General features: G+C 52.9%; 10 protein-coding genes across 10 annotated transcripts; 4 read left to right on the forward strand and 6 right to left on the reverse strand.

The window, feature by feature from the left end:
* Nucleotides 1-413: 413 nt before the first annotated feature.
* Nucleotides 414-925, reverse strand: LDX57_008560 (uncharacterized protein; the record flags this gene model as incomplete). Its single annotated transcript, XM_046090281.1, has 2 exons — nt 414-720; nt 795-925. The coding sequence occupies 2 exons, from the start codon at nt 923-925 to the stop codon at nt 414-416; spliced, it is 438 nt and encodes a 145-aa protein (XP_045946254.1).
* Nucleotides 926-2,178: 1,253 nt separating this feature from the next.
* On the reverse strand, nt 2,179-2,640 carry LDX57_008561 (uncharacterized protein; the record flags this gene model as incomplete). The annotated part of the gene is made up of 1 exon (XM_046090282.1): nt 2,179-2,640. One exon carries the CDS (start codon nt 2,638-2,640, stop codon nt 2,179-2,181), a length of 462 nt encoding a protein of 153 aa, XP_045946255.1.
* Nucleotides 2,641-6,049: 3,409 nt separating this feature from the next.
* On the forward strand, nt 6,050-6,256 carry LDX57_008562 (uncharacterized protein; the record flags this gene model as incomplete). Its single annotated transcript, XM_046090283.1, has 1 exon — nt 6,050-6,256. One exon carries the CDS (start codon nt 6,050-6,052, stop codon nt 6,254-6,256), a length of 207 nt encoding a protein of 68 aa, XP_045946256.1.
* A 104-nt stretch (nt 6,257-6,360) lies between these two features.
* Nucleotides 6,361-6,906, forward strand: LDX57_008563 (uncharacterized protein; the record flags this gene model as incomplete). The annotated part of the gene is made up of 1 exon (XM_046090284.1): nt 6,361-6,906. The coding sequence occupies one exon, from the start codon at nt 6,361-6,363 to the stop codon at nt 6,904-6,906; it is 546 nt and encodes a 181-aa protein (XP_045946257.1).
* Nucleotides 6,907-7,795: 889 nt separating this feature from the next.
* On the reverse strand, nt 7,796-9,673 carry LDX57_008564 (uncharacterized protein; the record flags this gene model as incomplete). The annotated part of the gene is made up of 10 exons (XM_046090285.1): nt 7,796-7,879; nt 7,942-8,057; nt 8,123-8,150; nt 8,216-8,413; nt 8,468-8,682; nt 8,735-8,878; nt 8,937-9,268; nt 9,320-9,392; nt 9,447-9,460; nt 9,522-9,673. The coding sequence occupies 10 exons, from the start codon at nt 9,671-9,673 to the stop codon at nt 7,796-7,798; spliced, it is 1,356 nt and encodes a 451-aa protein (XP_045946258.1).
* A 1,242-nt stretch (nt 9,674-10,915) lies between these two features.
* LDX57_008565 (sugar porter family MFS transporter) lies at nt 10,916-12,992 on the reverse strand (the record flags this gene model as incomplete). Its single annotated transcript, XM_046090286.1, has 5 exons — nt 10,916-11,251; nt 11,308-11,652; nt 11,710-11,977; nt 12,030-12,537; nt 12,599-12,992. The coding sequence occupies 5 exons, from the start codon at nt 12,990-12,992 to the stop codon at nt 10,916-10,918; spliced, it is 1,851 nt and encodes a 616-aa protein (XP_045946259.1).
* A 2,936-nt stretch (nt 12,993-15,928) lies between these two features.
* Nucleotides 15,929-16,576, forward strand: LDX57_008566 (uncharacterized protein; the record flags this gene model as incomplete). The annotated part of the gene is made up of 3 exons (XM_046090287.1): nt 15,929-16,105; nt 16,168-16,412; nt 16,483-16,576. The coding sequence occupies 3 exons, from the start codon at nt 15,929-15,931 to the stop codon at nt 16,574-16,576; spliced, it is 516 nt and encodes a 171-aa protein (XP_045946260.1).
* A 595-nt stretch (nt 16,577-17,171) lies between these two features.
* On the forward strand, nt 17,172-18,296 carry LDX57_008567 (uncharacterized protein; the record flags this gene model as incomplete). The annotated part of the gene is made up of 1 exon (XM_046090288.1): nt 17,172-18,296. The coding sequence occupies one exon, from the start codon at nt 17,172-17,174 to the stop codon at nt 18,294-18,296; it is 1,125 nt and encodes a 374-aa protein (XP_045946261.1).
* Nucleotides 18,297-18,554: 258 nt separating this feature from the next.
* LDX57_008568 (NPP1 family protein) lies at nt 18,555-19,356 on the reverse strand (the record flags this gene model as incomplete). The annotated part of the gene is made up of 2 exons (XM_046090289.1): nt 18,555-19,053; nt 19,154-19,356. The coding sequence occupies 2 exons, from the start codon at nt 19,354-19,356 to the stop codon at nt 18,555-18,557; spliced, it is 702 nt and encodes a 233-aa protein (XP_045946262.1).
* Nucleotides 19,357-20,089: 733 nt separating this feature from the next.
* LDX57_008569 (5'/3'-nucleotidase SurE) lies at nt 20,090-21,026 on the reverse strand (the record flags this gene model as incomplete). The annotated part of the gene is made up of 2 exons (XM_046090290.1): nt 20,090-20,799; nt 20,861-21,026. 2 exons carry the CDS (start codon nt 21,024-21,026, stop codon nt 20,090-20,092), a joined length of 876 nt encoding a protein of 291 aa, XP_045946263.1.
* Nucleotides 21,027-21,203: the final 177 nt, after the last annotated feature.

Here is a 21,203-nt window from a genome sequence, read left to right on the forward strand (position 1 = left end):
TTGATTGCAGCAATAGCTATTGTTGACAGGGCGGTGATTCCTGGGCAGGCAGCAAGGCAGCCAGGCAGGACCAGAGCGGGGGCTAAGCCACTTTGGACATCCCCACGCCACGTGACCCTTGTTATGTTTCTAATTTCCATCTCCTTCTCAGTTTCCCTCTTCTATCCTACATCATCTCCCATCATGTTTCAATATCACGAACATCATCACCACTTCCATATATATCAACAGGCGAGGAGCAGCCACTTCGATGTTATCAAGCTGAATCGCTATCATCGTTCGGCGCTACCGGCCCACCAATCCGAGTCCGAGACATTCGCCGCAGATCGCAGTGCTCGTTGATTGTTGCGCTCATGCGACCTGTCATTTCTGGACCGAAGATTTCCCCGTGCGAGCAGTCCAGGCTGCGGACCTCAATGCGTGGACAGTGGGCTTGCCACCCAGCGACCATGTCTTCCGCCCGGGACAGGGGCGTGGGCGGGGAACAGACTGGGGCCGTGATACACAGGAGGGCAGGAGGATTGACTCCAGACGCGATCATGTTTGCCGAAATGCTCTTCAATCATGCGTGTTTCGCCGGTTCCGAATCGGCGCAACGCGGCCTGCTCGGACTCTTGGCGCTCCTGCGCATCGCGGAAGAGCGGCGTGCCGGGCTGGTGGGGTCGAGTGTCGACAACAATGAGGGATGATGGAGGGACGCCGTGCCTCTCAGACCAGAGACTAGCCATCCGAATCGCCAATAGTCTCCCAAACGAGTATCCCGCCTCAGTTGCGGCTCGAGATCCTGCAAATACTGTGCTGCCCAGTTCCGGAGAGTGGCCGGACCATCGGCTGTTCCGAAGAAGATATCGGAGATCAGGGTCACATTGTATCGGCGATCCAGGGTCGGCACCATGTCCTCGAACAGACTCGACTGGCCGAACATGGGATGGATCCAGACTTCGCAGATGGAAGCGTCGAAGGTGTATCTTGACAGTTGGAGCCTATTGTCAGTCCAGGCTACGAAGCCAAGCCCGCAAGTGGACGCCATAAGGGCGACAAGATTGCGATCAGCAAGGATAGCTTTCTACTCGTGATCTACCAAACTGGTTGGGAGATTTGTCGATCCCCTTGTCTCATCGCCAACTGAAAGGAGGTCAAGGGGTTGACAAAGAGGTCACCAATCGACGCATCGGAGCTACAAGCCGCCAGCTGCAACAGGGTTGACGTCCAGGATCCGTTAGCATTACCTTCGCCGGCAACCATGAAAGCTACCAAATCCGATGCTCGACCATGGCTCCCTTCGGTGTTCCTGTGGATCTAGATGTGAAACAACATAGGCAAGGGGCGAGGCCTACTGCCGGGTTCGCCAGGTTGCCGTTAGACCCACTACGTCTAGGCGCATTATCTGATCAGCTGTTTTCAACTGGATGCTCAAGGGGCTGCAGGCGGCGACCAGGGCTGTCGGACATTCTAACGATCCCCAGAGAATTAAGGATGCTTTGCAAGACGCGGAGAATGGCTTCCAATCGCTCCTCAGGGTGGGAAGGGTCCAACGGCACGTATGCGGCGCCGGTCTTGAGGACTGTCAGGATGTTGACGATATTCTTGAGACTCTTGTCGAAACATATTGGCACTAGGTGTTATGATTGGTCCCTGGGCAGTTGAGCCCTGAGTCTGTCAGCCATCTGCGTGCTGCGATGGACCAGCTCCCCGTATGTCACGAAGCGGTCGTTCTCGAATTGCAAGACGATCTTCTTTGGCCACCGTGCGGCAGCCTGATCGGTGAGGTTATGGGCACAGAGATCACTATGAGGGGGTGGCCTCCTGGCCATCTCCGTCCAAAGTTTTTCATAATCGCCCAGCGTTGTGAGTTGTTTGATAGCCGCACCTAAACTCCACTTGCCAATTTGCAAATGCACCTGCTCGAGCCACACCACGGTTGACAGGAATACTGCAAAAATTCACGGGCAAACCCCGGCTCAAATATCTCCTGATGATATCTAATCTTGACCAGAAATGATGTGCCCCGGCTGGGCATAATCTCGACTACAAACGGCATGTCACTTTCAGTTTCGACTCCCATCCATTCCCAATTCCCGATACCATTGGATGGATACGACTCTTTTGTCTGATAAACGAGACAGATCTGAACCTGCTCGCTCGATGTGGGAACGAGTGACTTGAGGTCGCCCACGCTCAAGGCATGGGAAATGTCGCGCGACGAGCGGAAGGACTGGGCCCTGGGACCGGGCGCATCGTCGTCCCCAAGACTAAAAGTGCGAATTTGTGGTAGGAGGGCAGGTCCAATCGTGCGCTGTGTTTCGGAGCTGAGGTTCTTCGGCCCGACGTCATCTCCAAAAACACCGCTTCGTTGGCACTTTGGAAAATACACAGTGTGATACTAAAGGCCAGCCGAGCGATCCAGGCCGGAACCGCCACCTGGTCCAATCGAGCAGCAAATTTCGTCGCAACTGGGCGAACAATCTCGTGGGTTCGAACCGGTAGGCTCTGCCTATTCTGGCCCAAAGGCGCTGGAGGGTTGGCGCTGCGCAGGCTCTCCTGGAGAGAGGCCCGGGTTGGCTTGTAGCGCAAACGCGCCAGCTCTCGGTCCATATCAAAGAAGTCGGATGTATCCGTCACCGACCCGGGAAATAGCATCTCCTGTCGAATTTATACCATAACAAACCGTGCTGACCATCCGTCCATCAGCGAGTGATGGTAACTGACGGTGATACGCCATTCGCTGCGGTTGAGAGGCCCGGCCAGTGATAGTGTTCACAGCATCGATCTATTCTATTCTCCGGCGTCTAGTGCAGCCAAGTCATGGAATTCGAAAGCAATCATATGCGACTTTTTTGAATTTGTCGAGGGCAAGATAGCTAACGGCTGGGCCCTTTGTCGCACGTAGTCTGAATTGAGCACCGCGATATGCATCTCAGTTGACCCGTTGGCACCGGCGCTAACCATGATCGATCGTAGTATAGCATGGTTCCAGGCTATTCAATGAACGGCACAGTTAAGGCGGACGGCATCCACTGCCTGACATGTATGAAAGTGGTAGGTTTCGATGTAGGACCGGTTCAGAGGATCGGATTCTGTTGACCAGATTATCTCCTGCATTTTCGAGGGCAGATCACGCCGATTGGTAGCATCTCGGACGTAGAAATCCACCCTATCGTTTGACGTTGTTTACTTCTCAAAAAGAATGTTGGTTAATCTATGGAAAGGCTCACTTGCAATCTAGTTCAACAAACGGGCGCCGAAGTTCGTCTGGTGTTATGGAAATCTCTCCCGGCCATGCATTTTATGAACGGCACCATCATGCTCTCTTCGAAGTTTCACCAACAACCATGTAACCCCGTATAATATAGAAAAAGAAAGAAAAGTGCGTGGTTCTTGTGTCTGGAATCTCTCATGCGTGGTGGGTCAACGATTTCCGCCGGCCGAATGCAATTCAATCTGAAGGTCCAGAAACCTGTTTCTGCAAACCCAGTGAAATGTTTCCGGCGCTCAATGCAATCTGCATGCCGCAGGGTGTAGGTCCCTTGAAAGTTACTCATGATTACTGGCATACGTCAATGCTCAGGCACACACCCTGCATAAGTCTTGAGTGTGTAATTGCTCGCACAGCTCAGCACATGCATGCAGCTCGTATGGACATCACGCCTCCAAAATCACCCTTCGATCCTATACAACAGGTTCTAATCAGCGTCATTGGCTCTGCGATTTACATGATATTTCAGAAGGGGTCATATGTTTCTGGTGTCTACCCGCTGGTACCAAGATAGCCCCGGCAAACGGTCCGATCCGCGCGGTAAACGGGGAGCAATAGTACAGTAGTTTGCCGCAGTTGATTGTCCACCATACTCGTCGACGTCAGCAATTGTCTTCCTCCACTTACCTTGTCGGAGTTCGACAAGTACGTACCCTGTCTTTTCCCAGAAACGGCCATTAACGTGAAGTAAGGGAAAAGTGCTGTCAATCATGCGCCAGTGATGGAACCAAATCTACAAACAAGCTTGGAGCTCATGCCAGCAACCACTATATTCTAATGAAAACAAAGTAAAACAAAGGAAATAATTTTCTCCCCATGGCTAGCTGTTAGAAACCACAAATCCAACCACATCAGGCAGCGGTGGAATCGCGTCATTATCGTAGAATGTCTGTTGTAGAGACTCTAGCACCAGGTCCAACTCCAGGCAACTTTCGCCTTCCTCAATCTGCAGCAGCTGACATACCGAAGGCCACATAAGAGAGTCCACCTCACATTTGCGAATCCGTTTCGCTCCCTTGATATACTTGAACAATTTTCACTTCACTTCTCTGTCCAGTCCGCGTGATAGGTCTAGGCCTCCATGTGTTCCCGAGTGGCCAGCTGCAGCAGACTTTCCACCAAACAACCCGGAGTTATAATTCGGTAAGAAGAATTTTGAGAGATGGCCTAGCGCAATTTGGTAGCTGCTAGTCGAGGATCATCAGGGTTCATCAAACAGAGGTTGTCGAAGTCCACCTGGCCAAGCGGGACTTTCGGCACTACCCATTGAGAGTTGGACTTTTACAGCACCAGCAGCATCCTCTTGGGGTCGTGGGGACTGTGAAAATACTTGTCGGGCATCGGTTTCTGTTCTTGCGGCGTTGCCAGCCGGCAAGTATGAACTGTCCAGTATTAGTACGATGTTAGATCGGGAGTATGACGTGAGGTGAGTCCACATACCAGTGGCATGGATGATGATGATTGTCTAGTGTACGCTATCTCCATACTGTGCCAGAATAGCACCGCAGGAGCTCCGGCATCCTCTAGCCATTGAGCAGCTATGGAAGCTATACCTCCAAAGGCAGGGAATTGAACATCTTCGGCCATATTTCTCGCGGCATTTGGATGGTTCTTTGTGTTGACAGGTCAAAGGGAGAAATGTACGTCAAATGAGAATTGAAACTGGAATTCAGGTTGGTCCGGCGAGCTACATGGTCTAAGAAAGAAGACGGTCCTTATATACCCCATGTTGAGTCCCTTGCTTTTACAACATTCAACATTACACAGAGCCCATCCCAGGGGGTGGCATCTGCAGAGCCGCAATGGTCTTCCTTGTCAAAGCGAACAAGGGTGATGCGCCAGGATTAGGGCCGGACAGTGCGAATGACAACGATGATAATAATAGTCGGCTATCTGCTTTGTGTAAACATAAATAGATCTGGCCTGTAGAGTAGAGCAGGTGGTGGCGGAGTAGGGCCTGTCGCACGGGCTGCGAGAAACAAAGGCATTTGATAAAGAAAGGTTGACGGGCATCCATCACAGTTCATTGTCACAGTCAGACAGCCCCTCATGGGTTCAGGAAGAACAATATGATATTTGGCTTTGTATTGCGGTCTTACTTTACTGTCGCAGCCTATTGTTCATCTAGACTGCAAACATGGATAGTAAGCATATGCGTATGGTTGCTAGGATGAGCAAAACTAATTCGTGGTAACAGCAAGAACTGAGCGTGCGAAAGGAGGCACCTCTTCCGATAGTAGAAAGGAAATAGAAGGAGGATCTGGTTGCCTTGCGCAGAAGTAGAATCTGCCGAGGGTCTCGTATATTGAAGCTCAAGTGCATCCCCGTCTGCCTCTCATCTTTCACTGAAGATCCCAGCTAGAAGGTTACAGTAGGCCAGGTAGTGAAGATAGCACATGACCAGGTTTATAACAGACTGCGCCTGGCCCTCTAGAGAGACAAGCCACGCGATTGAGTGGCTTCTTAGATCACATCGATCGATACCCAAAAGATCTGCTCTTCTCTCTAGCTTTCCTGTCACAGCAGCCTGTGAGATCCCATTCTCTTGACGTCTCAATACTCCGTACTGAATAACCTCAAGGCGTCCTGTTTCCCGTCTCTCCAGCGTCGATCCGCGGATTTCGCCATCGAGTGGAGCCTCTCGTCCCACTCAAATTGTGAGGGGTACAGATTAGTGACCGCCCATCTCATCCATAAAGAGAGGAATCGCTGACTGAATTTCTCATTTCAGTTTCTTACAGCCTGTCCACTTTCTACAGTGCTACTGCAACCTACCCTGCGTATCTATCGGCCATGAAATGGCTACTGCGAACCTACCGCGTGCCGGCCACCGCCAGCCCCAGTCAGCCTACCACGTCGAAGTCCCCTCTTGACTCGATTTCTCCCGTGGGCCCCAATGTCAATGCTATCTCCGTCGATTTGGACGAGCAGGCCCCGTTCGCTGCCATTCGAGATCTCTTCGATTACCTGCATGCCCACCGGACGAGGCCGCCCAGCTGAACGCCATCTATCCGCGTCGCGGCATCGTCAAGACCGCAGCACTGCACAAGAAATCGTCGGACCAGAAATTCACCATCGACCTGTCCCCGGCCCGGCGCTCATTGATGCCTGCGGCGCTGCACCGGTCACTGGCCGGCCACGGTCTGGACGAGGTGCTGGACTTGTTCGAGCATGTCAACACCACCCACGTCCCGTCGATCCTGTCTTCGCTGAGCGTGTTGGCCGGCACCAACCTAGCGGCCTCCCACCGCGACGGTATTGTCAACTTCCGCCTATGCGACTATCACCCAGACACCGCGGCCCGTGACTGCGCCAACGGCTGCGGCGCGCACACCGACTACGGCACCTTCAGCATCATCTTCCAGGACGGCCCACAGGGACTCGAGGTGGAAGACGAGGTGTCCGGCACCTGGATGCCCGTGCTTGGCGACGCCACTATCGTCCTGACTGGCTGCTGCGCTCTCATCCTCGGCGGCGGTCGCATCAGGGCGGCTCGGCATCGCGTGCGTCGCGCCCCAGGCGTCCGTCGTCTCAGCGCCGTCCTCTTTGTAGCACCTGTTACCGCGACAAAGCTGCAGGCGCTGCCGGGGATTCAACCGATCCGGCCCTTCTCGCGCGAGATCATGCAGTTCCACAAGAACGTCGGGTGATTCAAGGAGTTGATGGGCAAGCGGTGGTGGTACTGTGAGGGCAACGAGGAACTGCATCCGGAGGAGGTTGCCATGACTCAGGACAGTGAGATCGAGAAGCCGGTTTGGGGTGGTTCTCTGGTCTGGTGAATGAAGCATGAAAGATGGAGGATGATTTACGATCTGACGTGCTGCTGCTCTCTTTGTTTGTCTGGTTTGTCTGGTGTGTCTGGTTTGTCTAGTTTGTCCGCGGAAATAAGATGACGTCATTTTCACTCGATGCCTGAGGCAGCAGGATCACGCGGCAGAACTTGCCACCAATCAGAAATCATCCCTTACGTAAATGCCAACATTGAACGCCTTTCTGGAGGTACTTTGGTTATACACCTCTTCCCAGCAGAAGGACTCAACAGTTACTCTCGCTTATACTTGTCTTCCTCTTAATGTTGCCCCTTCCTCGGCGGGATCTCTTTTCCGGTGGCTCGGCGTCCTGCGGTCTTGGCACCTTTTGGCCAGTCATCATTCTTGCATTTACGTATTGTTCCTTGCTTACTCTTCTAGGTGTTTTGGTCTCAAATAGTCTTCTTCTAGGTTGTATTGCTCCGGTTCAATCCATCTACAACTATTGTCAAGTCAACTGGACCAGCGCCCAGTCAGGATATATATTGTACCAACCAAGACCCTGAGACACGACAAAGGTATGGGGTAATTGTCTATGGTATATACGTGAGCCAATTCATAATCTCTCCACCTCCATAGACGGACAATATTTCCGGTTCAATTCAATTTTGCAATTACTTTTACTTTCTAAACGTAAGTATTTATATACATCAAATATACATGTACATGTCCCCTCAACACCATGCAGTGTAGCCCAGCTGATACCAAATACCGACGATTACAAGTACGATCACGCATTGTTCGCGCACGAGAAACTAGCACTGCTGGGGTTATCGTGCAGCGCCTTGCCGGAGACATACAGACCGAGTCCACACTATGATATGTTAGCATTTCATCAGAGTAGACGGGCCAGAAAGAGAAAAGGACGCAACATACGACACACGCCGCAATACCAATAATAATTAAATTGAGGATAGTCAGCAGGATTTTGCTCAGGGAGGAGAAATAGCGTCCTTTGTTGAGGAAGAGCCAGAAGAAGCCGCTAGCGCCAACTGTTGCATTTTATTAGTATTGATCTTCCACTGAGAAAGATTGCGAAACCAGAAGGAAAACATACAAGTGAACCAGCTGGCAAACAGCGATGCCTAGAGCATGCAAATTAGCACCTATATCTTCCAAAGCACGGAGGCAAATCCGGAGGCCAACTAACCACTAGACTGAGAAGGTTGCTGAACACAGGAATAGCTTCGGCAATAATCCAAGCAATAACCCACAGTGCAAGAGAAAGCAGCACCCAGGATCCGGTAGCAACCAGGTCCTTCTTGTGCATCCGGTCGCTGTTTCGGAAGATACGCACGTAGACATACTTGCAGACGAGGTGACCGACGACGACACCCCCAATAATGATCTACGATGTGGTAAGCATTGTCCTAGTCAAAAACAGAAGGTCAAAATGACTCACTGTCGGCAAGGCAATGCCATAGGCAACCTTCCGCACAATCGGACTGGCCGATCCCAAGGCGGGCGAAGTCACGTCGTCACCAGCATAGATATAAATCACGACAGCAACGACGACGTACAGAGTGGTGTCAGTGGTTTGCAGCAGAGCCAGAGCCTTGGGATATTCCTTGGGGTCTTTCAGCTCGGAGATAAAGCCGAAGAAAGCCACGTTTCCGGCTAAGATCCTACATTAGCGCATCTCCCAACAGGCCAAGGAACAAAGACATACCGAAAGAGAAGACAATGTTGCACACGGCCAGGAAGGCCTTGTACAGACTCGTGTCGACAGTGGCATGGATCGGGCCATCCCATGGTTTATTGACACCAACACCAACCATGGCGATAATGACAGCCGAGAAGATACTGACAAAAGCTAACCAGCATGTTAACGATACATACGATGACATTGTCAACACCGATCAGACACTTACAAGCCACTGAAAGGTAAGACAGCTTGGTCGCCGTCCTCGGCAAGCAGAGGACATAAGAAACGACCATGCTGATGACACCAAACACAATAGAACAGGTGCCATGATCCGTGATCGAGTTCATAGCCACGGTAAAAGTTAGGATATGACTTGCCATAATAAACACCAGGAGCAAAAGCTGGCCGGTGCCCATGATTTCACGGCCAACAGCACCCAGGAGCACTTCGCCAGCATCTGCCATACTCTGGATGTGCGGGTAGCGCTCCCGGAACTGTCCAATAACGTAGCCGGTATAGGTAGCAAGAGCGCCAATACCAATGATCAAAATAATAGCCCTGGATGAGGTCAGTAAGCTCCGAGCTCGATGAGATAAACAAAGCACCTACGGCACAAGACCCAGAGCAGCCACCACGGCGGGCAGGGAGAGGATTCCCAGAGACACAGTCTCCGCAACCATCACTAAGATGGGTCAGTAATTAACTAACACGGCATATAGACTACGACAGAACTCACTGAAGCCGCATTGCCTAAACAATCCTGATTAATACATAAATGCCAAATTTGCATGTTGAGAAAAGGTGAACTTACCACCAGCTCAACACTTTGTACTTAACCTCGGCATACTCCTCATCTCCAAAGGTATCCTGAGCGGTGTCGAGCGGATCCTTCTTCTCATGCTGCTTCTCAGCATCATGGGTGCCGGCCTCGGCCTCGAAATCGTACTGGTGAGATGCTTGCATTTCCTCTGGTCTTTCGATGATTTGGATGTCAGGGTGCGTGAAGAGGAAAGGATTTGCTGCCGGGAATCAGGTTCAACAGATTTTCTCTCCCACTAAACAAGCAGAAAGGAGAGCTTCCGAATCTCCGCCGCACTGACTAGTCGCGAAGAGGGGAGAAAAGAAAAGAGAAGCCAAAAATAAAAAATAAAACCGAGCCCCACGAACAGGGATGGATATACCGATAACCTACTGGGCCGTCCGACCAGCTGAAGGAAGCTAGCTATAGTGGAATCGCGAGATAAGAGAAAAGCCGACAGAAGAAAGTTCAGGATCCAGAACCAGCGAAGAGCTGAAACCACCACCGACAGTGGCCTGACTCACCCAGACCGTGGAATTCTGCAAATTCGGTGCCTGAGTGTGTGGGAGACGCCGCTTTCCGTTAGGTAATGGGTGGCCCCAGGCATCCACCCCACGTGGGGCGACGGCCAGGGGGTGTGTCTCTGACCAATGGGGGTCCGCGGCAAGCTGCAGCCGCCCGCCATTGCGCTAGCCGAAGAAGGCTAGACGGATGGGTCTCGCAAAATTGTTACCCAATCATCACAAAGAGATTCTGCCGGGCGGGACTTCGGCTATTCGATCGGTCGATCTTCCTTGTTCGGGATGGAGATGCTCTCGCGATTCCACCTTCCTTGAACCATTTGGCATATTCTCGATCAAATGGAGACTTGTTTCGCTTGATTTGAGTTCCTAAAGGCTGGTTCTGCTCCAAGGTCTCCATCCGCTAGACGAACCTGCGTTCGAGCATGCCGTCCCTGCCGCAGGGATCGACATGCAGCTGTTTCGTCGGTGGACTCAATTAATAATGGAATCTGTCCGAGAGGGTCTGGGACCGGCAAATGCTAGATCAGATACCTGAGCAGATGGAAGAGTTTTCCTTGCACGTGTGACTTGCACTCAGACATAGTTCGGTGTCGAACCCGAACTAAACTGGACTGGGATCAATGAAATAAAAATGAGTTCCACTAGGCTACCTATACGGAGTAGGTACAGTAGTATATCGGGTATAAACGACAACGATCTACTCCCTTCACCTTTCGGTCATCACGGAAGAACCAAGAAAGGGAAAACAAAAACAGAACCAAAGAGATACAATAGATTGGCTCATACACGTCCATCACAGCACATTAAACAACAACCCAACCAGCGCAGCACACATACTGGAATCCCTCCCGCCCCCTCGACTTCTTTCCTCAACCAAACCGTCTACTCATAATCGTAGAGCTGTTTCTGTGGTGGCACGTCGCCCCGCAGAATGTACTTCTTGAAATACCACGGCAACATCCCCCAGTAATGGTTGATGTGTCTGCGCGTCGGGATGGAGAAGACCTGGTCGAGTTCTTCCAAAGACAGCGCTTTGGTCTCGGGCAGACAGAAGTAACAGAAGATCCAGCCGAAGAAGTTCCACGCCGCGTACCACCCGAAGGCACCTTGCGGGGTGAACGCGTCTCGCAGCGGCAGCCACGTGAGGGAGACGATGAAGTTGAAACCCCAGGTGGTGGCGGTGGCGAAGGACATACCCACGTCACGGATATACAAAGGCTAGGGATATCAGTTAGTCGGGAAATGTATGTTCCAAGCAGAGAGAGGAAACTTACGAAGGCTTCTGCAGAGTAGGTGAAAGGCACTGGACCCTCACCGGGCGAGTACACGATCATGTACAGGTATATACCCGTGGCCACGCAGGCTGTTCGCGCCGTTTGCGAAGACTCGGGGATATAAAAGGAGAAACCGGTGAAGAGCAGGAAGAGCGACATGAGCGGGAACGTGGTCAGCAGCAGGTTCCGACGACCGAAGGTGTCGATGGTGTAGACGGCGGGCAGGGCGAAGATCCAGTTGGTGATACCGCAGCCCAGCGAGGTGACCAGGGCCACGCGACGGGACAGGCCGGCATCGCGGAACATGGACGAGGAGTAATACATGATGGCGTTGACTCCGCAGAACTAAAGAAAGAAACGGTCAGACTGCTGCAGCATCAACAAGCGCTGACAGGAACATACCTGCTGCATGAACATGACGAAGAAGGAAGACTGGGCGGCACGGCGGTTACGAGGCACGGTGAACATCTCCCGCCAGAGTTGCTTGCCCTCGCGCATCTTCTCTTCGACCTTCAATGCCGAATGAATATAGTACAGGTCTCGAGCGGCCTGGAAGCTAGAAGGACGCAGCTGGCAGAGCGCGTTGAATGCGTCCTGGTAGCGGTTCCGCATCATATACCATCGAGGGGACTCAGGGCAGAAATAGACCTGTGCGCAAACAACCATTGGGCTGGAATGGAATTAGTCACCATTGCTGAGATGCACCTGAGAATGGGACATACGGAATAGCGGTGGATCCTAGCATCAGTCGCCAGTTCAAACCGACCAGGCTGTCGCTGTGGACATCCATGAAAGCGACCGACGCAATATAGCCCAGCATGATACCGAAGGCCGTCCACATTTGCCACATCATCACCAGCGCGCCACGAATGTTAGACGGCGCGCACTCGGCACCGTACACGGGGGTGGTGGTGGATTTGGCACCGACGGCGAACCCCAACAGGAATCGACCCAGCAGCAGGTTCCACCAGGTGTGCGCCGCGGCCATCCAGAAGGAGGCAGCAAAGGAGATGAAGCAAGAGATGAAGATGCAGCCGCGACGGCCAAACCAGCGATTCAGCGGCGCCGTCGTCCAACATCCGATGACGGCCGAGCAGAGATATGGTGCGCCGTTCAAAAGGCCCTGCTGCCACCGATTGGTGACGTTGAACTCGTCGAAGTAAAACTCCTGCGCACCGTTGACTGCAGTTTGATCCATGCCCTGCACGATAGCGGAACCAGCACAGAGAACTACATGACGTTAGCCAACTCGAACGGCCCGGGTAGAGTCGCGAAGGTGGAGGGGACCTACTGGTCATGAAGTACATCATCCATGGTTGGTGCCAGCGATGAGTCTTCTCGCGTCGCAACAGCTCCTTGTCGCTTTCTTCCAACCCGTTCAACTGTTCGAAGACCTTCGGGTCCTGGGCCACGAGGGCGCCTTTCTTGAGATCCTCCACGATCTGTTCGAGGTTCTTCTCGCGGGCAAACTCCTCGACATCGCGGAACAGCTCCTCCTGGGTTAGACCGGCAAGAGGGTTCTTGAGCTTCGTGTTCTGGGTCACCGGGGCAGAGTGATCCTTCTTCACGTCGCGCGACCACTGGCGAGCCAGATCCGCTGCATTTTCTTTCTCAATGGAGACGGACGACTCTAGGTGGTTGGAGGTCTCGACGGGAGCTTCGGGGTCGGAAGGTTTCTCACCCATGGCGAGGGGTCAACGAGGGGCAGATCGAGATCGAAGATCAGAAAAGTGATGACAGGCAAATGAGAGAGCTCAGAGGGGAGAAAATTCTGGGGCAACAGACATGCCCAGGGAGGCGATGCGGGCGCTTTTAACGTCGCCCGTTTGCCTGATGCAACAAACAGGGGGGTTAGCCATGGATGGCATGCAACCTTCAGGCTCGAATAGAACAAAAGAGAAAAAAGAAAATTTTTTCCAAGGCTTCATCCCCGCAGAAAGTGACTGGTCTTTCTCCAGACTCCAGACTCACTCGGGGAGGGTCTCCCCACCGTCTCCAGGCCAAGAGGATTAGAGTCCAAAGAAACGCAGCGTGGCGCTCTTAGGCTGCAGATGGCTTAATCCTGGCCGTCAGCCCGATGGATTGAGGATACCAGTCGGAAGGGCGCGACGGCCAGTTCCGTGCACCCAGCCCGGTTAAAAATGCCGCGTACGACGTCGACGGCGCAGGGGAAGGGCTGGTAGTGTTGAAAGATGGCAGAGCTTTCAGTCGGTGGCGCCGCGAGTTAAGCCGGTCTTTGTGTTGAGCCCTTAAGTTTGTACCAGTCGATATTGAACGGGAGAACCGGTGCCAAGATATACGAGACTGGGAAATCTGGGGGAAACGAAAAAGGCAAAAACAACTGGTGGATCCGACTGATGTTTTCATGAGTCAGACACGAGATAGAGCAAACAACAGAGAAAAGCAGGCCACCCCTCCGACAGAACACCAAATGCAGCAGGCAGGAAAATGCTCGGCGTGCTTGGCTCCCAGGGAGTTTGACCAGTCATTGGCAGCCAAGAAGAGAGGCCTTTGTCGAGTGATGATCATGTCCGCCTGTGGCAAGAAGTCTGCATTGCCATCCCAGCCTGACAGGCAAGAGGTCAGCTTGACCGGGATAAGGATTTTCTGTTGCCCGTTGACATTACCTCGGCGAGAGCCCGTATAGCAGAGACCGGGACAAAGGATTTTCGAACCCGGGGACCGAATCCTGGGGATGTTGCACGGCAGAAAATGGGGGCTGAAAAGCATTCCGTGGTTAGGAATTTTTGTGTCGGCAGATTGACAGGAGAATGCGACGCATCTCCTTCTCAGCGACAGATTCCAAGAAGAGCATACAGAAGAGGAACAAAACGAACAGACAAAGGCGTGCTTCTCTTGGCCGGACACCACATGTTTCGCATGTTCCACGTGGACTCTTTCGTTGTTGATCTAGATCAAAAGACTGGTATATGACATGATGGGCTACAAGTTTGCATGAAGACGCTCAGCAGATGACTTCGACGCCATGGCCTGTGCGACGCCAAGAAGTACGTTGATTCGAGTGGCATTTCAGGGTGGTATTGGAGGATTAGAAGGATGGATTCACATTGATTAGAGGCCAACTTCCGCTATTTATTAGGAAGTTGACCTTGAGCGAGAATTAACCCGATCGGTTCTCGTTCAGTAAAATATTCTGTATAACGCTTGCGAGTTGACGAGCGGTTCCCCAAGTACGAGTACGCAGGAATATGCGACAAAGCGAGGGCCAACAAAGACCAATGAGGGATTCGAGAGACTGCGTCTTGGCCCCAAGACAATTTTAGCTAAGGGCTCGCCGTGATTGGAATTTCCAAGACTCCAAGACCTCCGGTCATTGAGGTAGATTGCATGAGATCATCCTCGTCCGGTCCGGTTGGCATGCCCAGAAATTTCCCTTTGGGGGCGAATACGATGACAGCTGGGCAAAAGAATCAAGGGTCTGAACGGGTGCCCCAGCGTGCAAAGGCAAGTTAGCGCACCGGAGATTTCTCTGGTCCTCCAGTCTCTCTTTCCACGTCTGAGTGTCGTTGGAAATCTGATCAAGACTTTGCACGGTCGCACACGTGCCCTAAGGAACCCTACCTTGCATGTCCTCGCATGACCATCTTTGAATGAAACCGATCGGAACATCACGGAATGAGTGTTAGTGACGACCCTACATGGCGGCTCTTATGGTACTCTGTGCAAAGCACCTACTCTCTTTAGTCTTCAGTCGCTGTGGTTGGCTGAAGCTCGAGAACAGTGCTTGCGCTAGGATCAACAGCTGTCCTTGCGTAGCAGGCGCGTAGTGCTCGAACAGTATCTTGTCTATTTGTATTTCGTTGGTGCTTCTAAGCCAGAGGCAACCATCGCAGTGCATGAATACACCATACTACAAATCAGTCACGTCGTTCGGTCCATCCCAAATCCACCGTTCATTCGTGCTGGCTCTGCGGTCGCGCGACTCCACCAAGCCAAAACTTGAATAAAGTCTACCCTAAGCACTGCCATCGACACATCTTTGCACTACATTCCTCTGTGAGAACAGATTGTTGTGGGGGGCTAAAAAGAATTATGAGACGATGTCTTAGTAGAATGTTCAACTGCTCTATGCGTGCATATTCCTGTCAGATCTGGGATTGGATATGTTGACTATAGTATTGCCGCGCAGATTTATATATCTCGCACTCAAAAGGACGCACCCTCTGTTTCTGCTATTAGATTATGAGTGTTTGATAATCTTCCTATGGGGCAGTTCTCCCTTTAAGAACCTAGCCAATATATCTACGTCATTGCATTGCGAGGTCCAACGCAGGGTCTAAACCTCTCAGCCACCTGATCTGCAACTCATCCCGCAATTGGAAATATACACAGAAAAAAGACGCAAATCATATTTAACCCGACTAGACAGCGTCCAGCAGCCTTGTCCTCATACTTGGCCACGATTCGCGATCCAAAGAATGGAAAACATCGCCACGACGATCGCCCGAATGAGGTAAATCAGCAACAGGCGATCGCTCAATCTACGGTGCTGAGCCCCTTCGTGTTCACACGTCGATCAACGGTTCTCGAGTTATAAAGCCCATATCAAACGACTCTGCTGGCATTGTAGTATCAACTACTCTTACAGATATCCCTCGGAATGCAAGTATCCAAAGATTTCTCGCAGGACGGTCACCCGATCATCTTGGCACTGCGCGTAAGCGCCGTGCTGAGCTCACTGGTCGCATTAATTGTTTTTGCCTGGGCTGTCCAAGCCCATAAGAGTGTCTATACCGACGTCAATGGCTCTTCAATATGCCTTATAGTCATGATAACTGTAAGTGATCGTCGGTGGAGCCAGCCCTGATTCATTTGCTCACGCTCGGTCGGTTTCCTTAGGTGGCCTATGCTTTTGTCTGGTCAACGGTCGCATTGATCGTACTACTGCTGTTCAACCGACCCCTACATGCCGGCATCTACATCGCCATGGACTTTCTCGCATTTGGCGCCGTGGTGGGTTCGACTATTGCGTTGCTGGCGGTGCTGGAGCCATACGGAATGGACTACCAGTGTGTCAAGGACCCATGCGCGGTGAACGTCGGCCAGGTCCAGGCGTTTGGGGCCGCGATGTCCCTTTCGGATGGGTAAGTTCTCGGACTGTCTTGGACCCTCCTGACCGAATTCGGTAGATTAATCTATGCTGGACCAATGTAGGACGCTGCATTTGGCGCTGTTTGTCTGGGCATGCTGGGCATGTCATCGATCGACGGGGAAGACGCAGGGGCGCAAGACGGTTGACGAGCATTAATCTCTTCATCCGCGTGTTTTTGTTGCTTTTTGCCGTGTGTTGAAGGGTTGAATCATGTCTAATGTTTAGTACTTAATGTTTGATGTTTATCGCCTGTCATGTCCTGGTTCACCGGCAGTGAGTCGAGTCAAACCGGTTTGTCCCGGCAGGGCTAGGGTTAATCTATCCGCCACATGGCCGTTTCACGACAGTTTCAACCTGCTCCGGCAGAAATTTCACCGGCATGCAGGGGGGGATGGGAGATATCAGAATCAGCTAAATGACAGCCGGCTCCACTGGCCTATCTCGGGTCTTTCTGATTGGCAACGGCGGCCAATCTGCAACGCTGGGCTCGGTGGAATTCCTCCGCTGGTTAAGCTTGCTCCGTAGCTTCGTTGGCTCCATCACGGCTTTAAAAGGACGTCAGATTCTCATTCCCTGCTGGATCTTTTCGAGAGTATCATCTTCATTCATTCTTTGCTCATTGACTGAGTCCTTCATTCCTTGCGCCGGGCCGCATTCATTCTTTCTTCCTTTCCTTCTTATCGTCGACTTCATTCATTCCTACGTTCAATCTTTTCAACCTTAGAAAAGCACATTCTTTTTTACATACAAGATGCCTTCCATCCAGTCTGTGTCTCTTTTGACTTCCTTGTTGGCCGCCACTCGCGTGGCTGCTCACGGCCATGTCACCAACGTCGTCGTCAACGGCGTTTCCTTCGCCGGTTTCGACATTGGCAGCTTCCCCTACATGGAAGATCCTCCCAAGGTCGCTGCCTGGACCACCCCCAACACCGGTAACGGCTTCGTGACCGACTACTCGTCCGAGGACATCATCTGCCACCAGAACGCCACCAACGCCCAGGGCCACATCGCCGTCAAGGCCGGTGACAGCATCAACATCAAGTGGACAGAGTGGCCCGAGTCGCACCACGGCCCCGTCATCGACTACCTGGCCAAGTGCGAGGGTGGCTGCTCCACCGTCGACAAGACCGAGCTGAAGTTCTTCAAGATCGACGGCGTCGGTCTCGTCGACAACTCTGAGGTGCCCGGGACCTGGGGTGACGACCAGCTGATCGAGAACGACAACAGCTGGCTCGTGCAGATCCCCGAGTCCATCGCTCCCGGCGAGTACGTGCTGCGTCACGAGCTGATCGCCCTGCACGGCGCCCAGACCGCCGGCGGTGCCCAGAACTACCCCCAGTGCTTCAACCTCAAGGTCTCCGGCTCCGGCACTGACGAGCCCGAGGGTGTTGCCGGTACCTCTCTGTACAAGTCCGACGGTCCCGGCATCGAAGTGAACATCTACTCCTCCATCTCGTCCTACACAGTCCCCGGACCCGCCCAGTACACCGGTGCCTCCTCCATCAAGCAGAGCACCTCCAAGGTGACCTCCACCGGCACCGCCACCGTCGGCAGCGGCAGCAGCGTCCCCAGCACCAAGGTCGCCGTGCCCACGGCCTCCAGCGCCCCTGCCCAGGCTCCCGCTCCCTCCACCCTGGTGAGCGCCACCAGCGCCCCGGCCCCTACTCAGCCTGCCGTCACCAGCCAGCCCCCCGTGGTGTCTCCCCCGGTTTCCTCCACCGCCATCTCCTCGTCCGCCTCGGCCGCTCCCACCGGTGCCAACAAGCCCTACGCTCAGTGCGGCGGCCTGAACTTCCAGGGCGCCACCGCTTGCCCCGAGGGATACACCTGCCACAAGTACAACCCTTACTACTCTCAGTGCATCTCTTCCCAGTAAGCAGTTGATCTGCTAGGGAGAATCCCATGGCAAAAGCAGTTCGCTTGTGGGTGATGTAGGATATTAGGTTGGATGGAAGATAGACTCAATATCAATCTATACTGTTTTAATCACTTTCAGTTTCAGTATACTCTCTGCAAGTAAATTACATTGAACTTATCAATTTTAACAAGAACTATAGCTATGAACAAAACAACTGGAAACAAAAAAAAAAAAAAAAAATCAAACGGCCATGCTCTGCCGAGGTCCGGATAACTATTAGTATGTCGCCTTTGCCAGATTATTCTCAAAGTTAGCATCCTTAAACGGCACATTCCCATCCCCAAAGTCCGTATCCTCCAACGCCTTCTGCGCAACCGCGGGCAAACTCTCCCACGCCACCAACGGCTGTTCACCCCCAACCGTGCTCGTCAATCCACACTGGTGATTAACCGGCCAGACACTCTCGTACTTGATCAACGGCCGCGTTCCCTGCAAGGTGTATCCATCCGTGGAACAGTCCCAGCCGCCGTGCGCGGAAGGACACACGGCGAGGACGTTGTCAGCGGAGGTAGACGACGCGTCAGACAGCCAGACGATCACGCCTTCCCAGTCGTGACGGTGGCCGAGTCCCGTGCTGGGCGAGTCCTTGGGGAAGTACCATGAGTAGAGCAATGCATGGGCGTCGCCGGACGAGGAGTCGCCGGAGCGCACGTAGACCTGTCCCGTGCTGGAGGCGCAGTCGGCGGAGGGAGCGCCGGAGGGGTTCAGACCGGCACTTTGAATTGTTAGACATGTATACTCTGTTGTCTGACACTCGAAAAGGGGATGGAGAGATTCAGTTCAGGGGTGATACGGGACTTAAAAAGGATACTTACTTGGTGTTTCCGTCCGCATCGACAGCCGGAAATGGCACACACCCGTTCACCACCTTGAGATAGGGCTGATAAGCCTTGTAAACCTCGCCTGTGGTACCGGTGGGCACGGTCTCTTCGAACCCGACGACTTTGTCATGGTCAATACTATCCGCTCCGACCAGGGCGACCAGCCCAAGGGAGAACGCGAGCAGAGAGGAACGCATGACGGCAAAAAGTAAAAATGACAGCGGAAGGCAGATTGACAAGATTGACAAGATTGACAGACAGATTGGCAAACTTTAACATCTGAACAGCGGATAGCCCTTTTGAAGGCCGTCGGGGTCCGTCAAACCCGCCCTGACGATCAGCCATCGTGGTGCCAAGATGGACGCTCACTGGCGGAGATACTTGGTACACTAGTTGGGGACTAGTAGTTGGTGGATCTTGGTTCTGCAGGAACTGAGGAGGTGGTCATCGGAGAATTTGGGCACGTTGTTCGGAGAAATGCCTTTTTGCATGTTAGCTCTGCATCGTGGTGTCGTGGTGCGTTGATTCTGCGGCATTTGAGCGCTTAGGTTGACCCGTGGATGGACGTGCCATGGTGAATGGTTATCTTCAGCTTCGCATATATTGATTTTGATAAGTTGCATGACGGTATAGCACTATTCGTTATGAAAACGCGCAGTCTTCGATAGGGACAAGTACAAGAGAATTCAATTACACTATGCATGGTATCCGCGCCTGGCGTCGGATTGGCTTCGTATTCTTCAAACAACCGTCTGAGTCCTTCTCCCTCTCCCCCTTCTCGTACGTCGTTAGAGATAAGTGCAATACTATTCAATGACACAATTTGCAAAATCGTAATTTCATTAGGAATAGGCCCAAAACTATCAATTACCTTATGTGCAGAATTGTACTATGTGTTCTCAAACCTATGTACAGCTGGTAGGGAATAGTCTACTCCAAACACTCCAACCCGCCCAGTCTCTCCAGCACCTCTCCCTGTACCGTCGCATTGGCATCCCTCTTGTCACTAGACTGCCCAACCGACACGCTAGCGTAGCATCCGGACAGGACGACCTTCGTCTCCGTAGGAAGCCGGTTACTGCCACACGTTTCCACATCGTCACCAGAGACCAACGGCACAGCAGTGAAGATTCTCGTCAAGACGAACTTGACGTCGCCGACGCTGTCGCAGCCGTCCTCGAACTTCGGAAAGTTCACATTCAGCCAGGTGCCGTCCGGCAGGTACGGTGCTCCGTTGGCCACGACGCGCTCGGTGAAGTTGGTGGCCAGGTCTGCGTAGAAAGTGCTCGATTCAGGGGTGGTTTCGTTCCACGCCGTAGGGGAGCCCGACCGGCCAGAGAAGGCGAGGGCTGGGACTCCAGCCTTAACGGCCGCAGTGGCAGCGCCGACGGTGCCGGAGAAGAAGACGCTGATGCCGAGGTTGGCACCGACGTTGGGACCCGACACGGCGAGGTCGGGCGCGCCATTGAAGAATTTGGGGGCCAGAGTGTCGATGCCGTAGTTCATCGAGGTGACGGGATACGAGTTGACGTAGTTGAGTTCCGGGGACGACTCATTGTATCCCGTGGCCGGGCTGCCGGCGGGGCAGCTGTTGTATTGGCAGGGGTCGGTCAGAGCAGTCGGATCCTCGTCCTTGGACCCTAGGATTGAATTAGCATTTCGTCTATGCGCGACTTTGCAGAGTTCTATATGAGAACATACCGGAACCGCTCTTGTTCTCGGCCGGCGCGGAAAGCACCACGGTGTGACCGGCATCGGTCAAAGCGCTGTGAAGGGCGCGGACATTGCTCTCAGCCCAGCCATCGTCATTGGACGAGACGATGTTGAGGGCGTAGGCGAGAGGCAGAGAGAAGAAAAGGAGCTTCATGGTGTACGGGTTTGCCGACTGACAGAAACGAATCCACGAGCAGCCATGACCGTTTTATATCCCATCCGAGACCGGAGACACCTCGGAGGCTGCGGGAAGTTAACCACGTGGGGAGAAAACGGACGCTGGAAGGAGAGATAATCGCAGTCATTCTACTTGGCTCGGAGTATCTATCCG

The sequence above is a fragment of the Aspergillus melleus genome (genome assembly GCF_016097325.1).
Source record: "Aspergillus melleus strain CBS 546.65 chromosome Unknown contig5, whole genome shotgun sequence".
Lineage (NCBI taxonomy): Eukaryota > Fungi > Ascomycota > Eurotiomycetes > Eurotiales > Aspergillaceae > Aspergillus > Aspergillus melleus.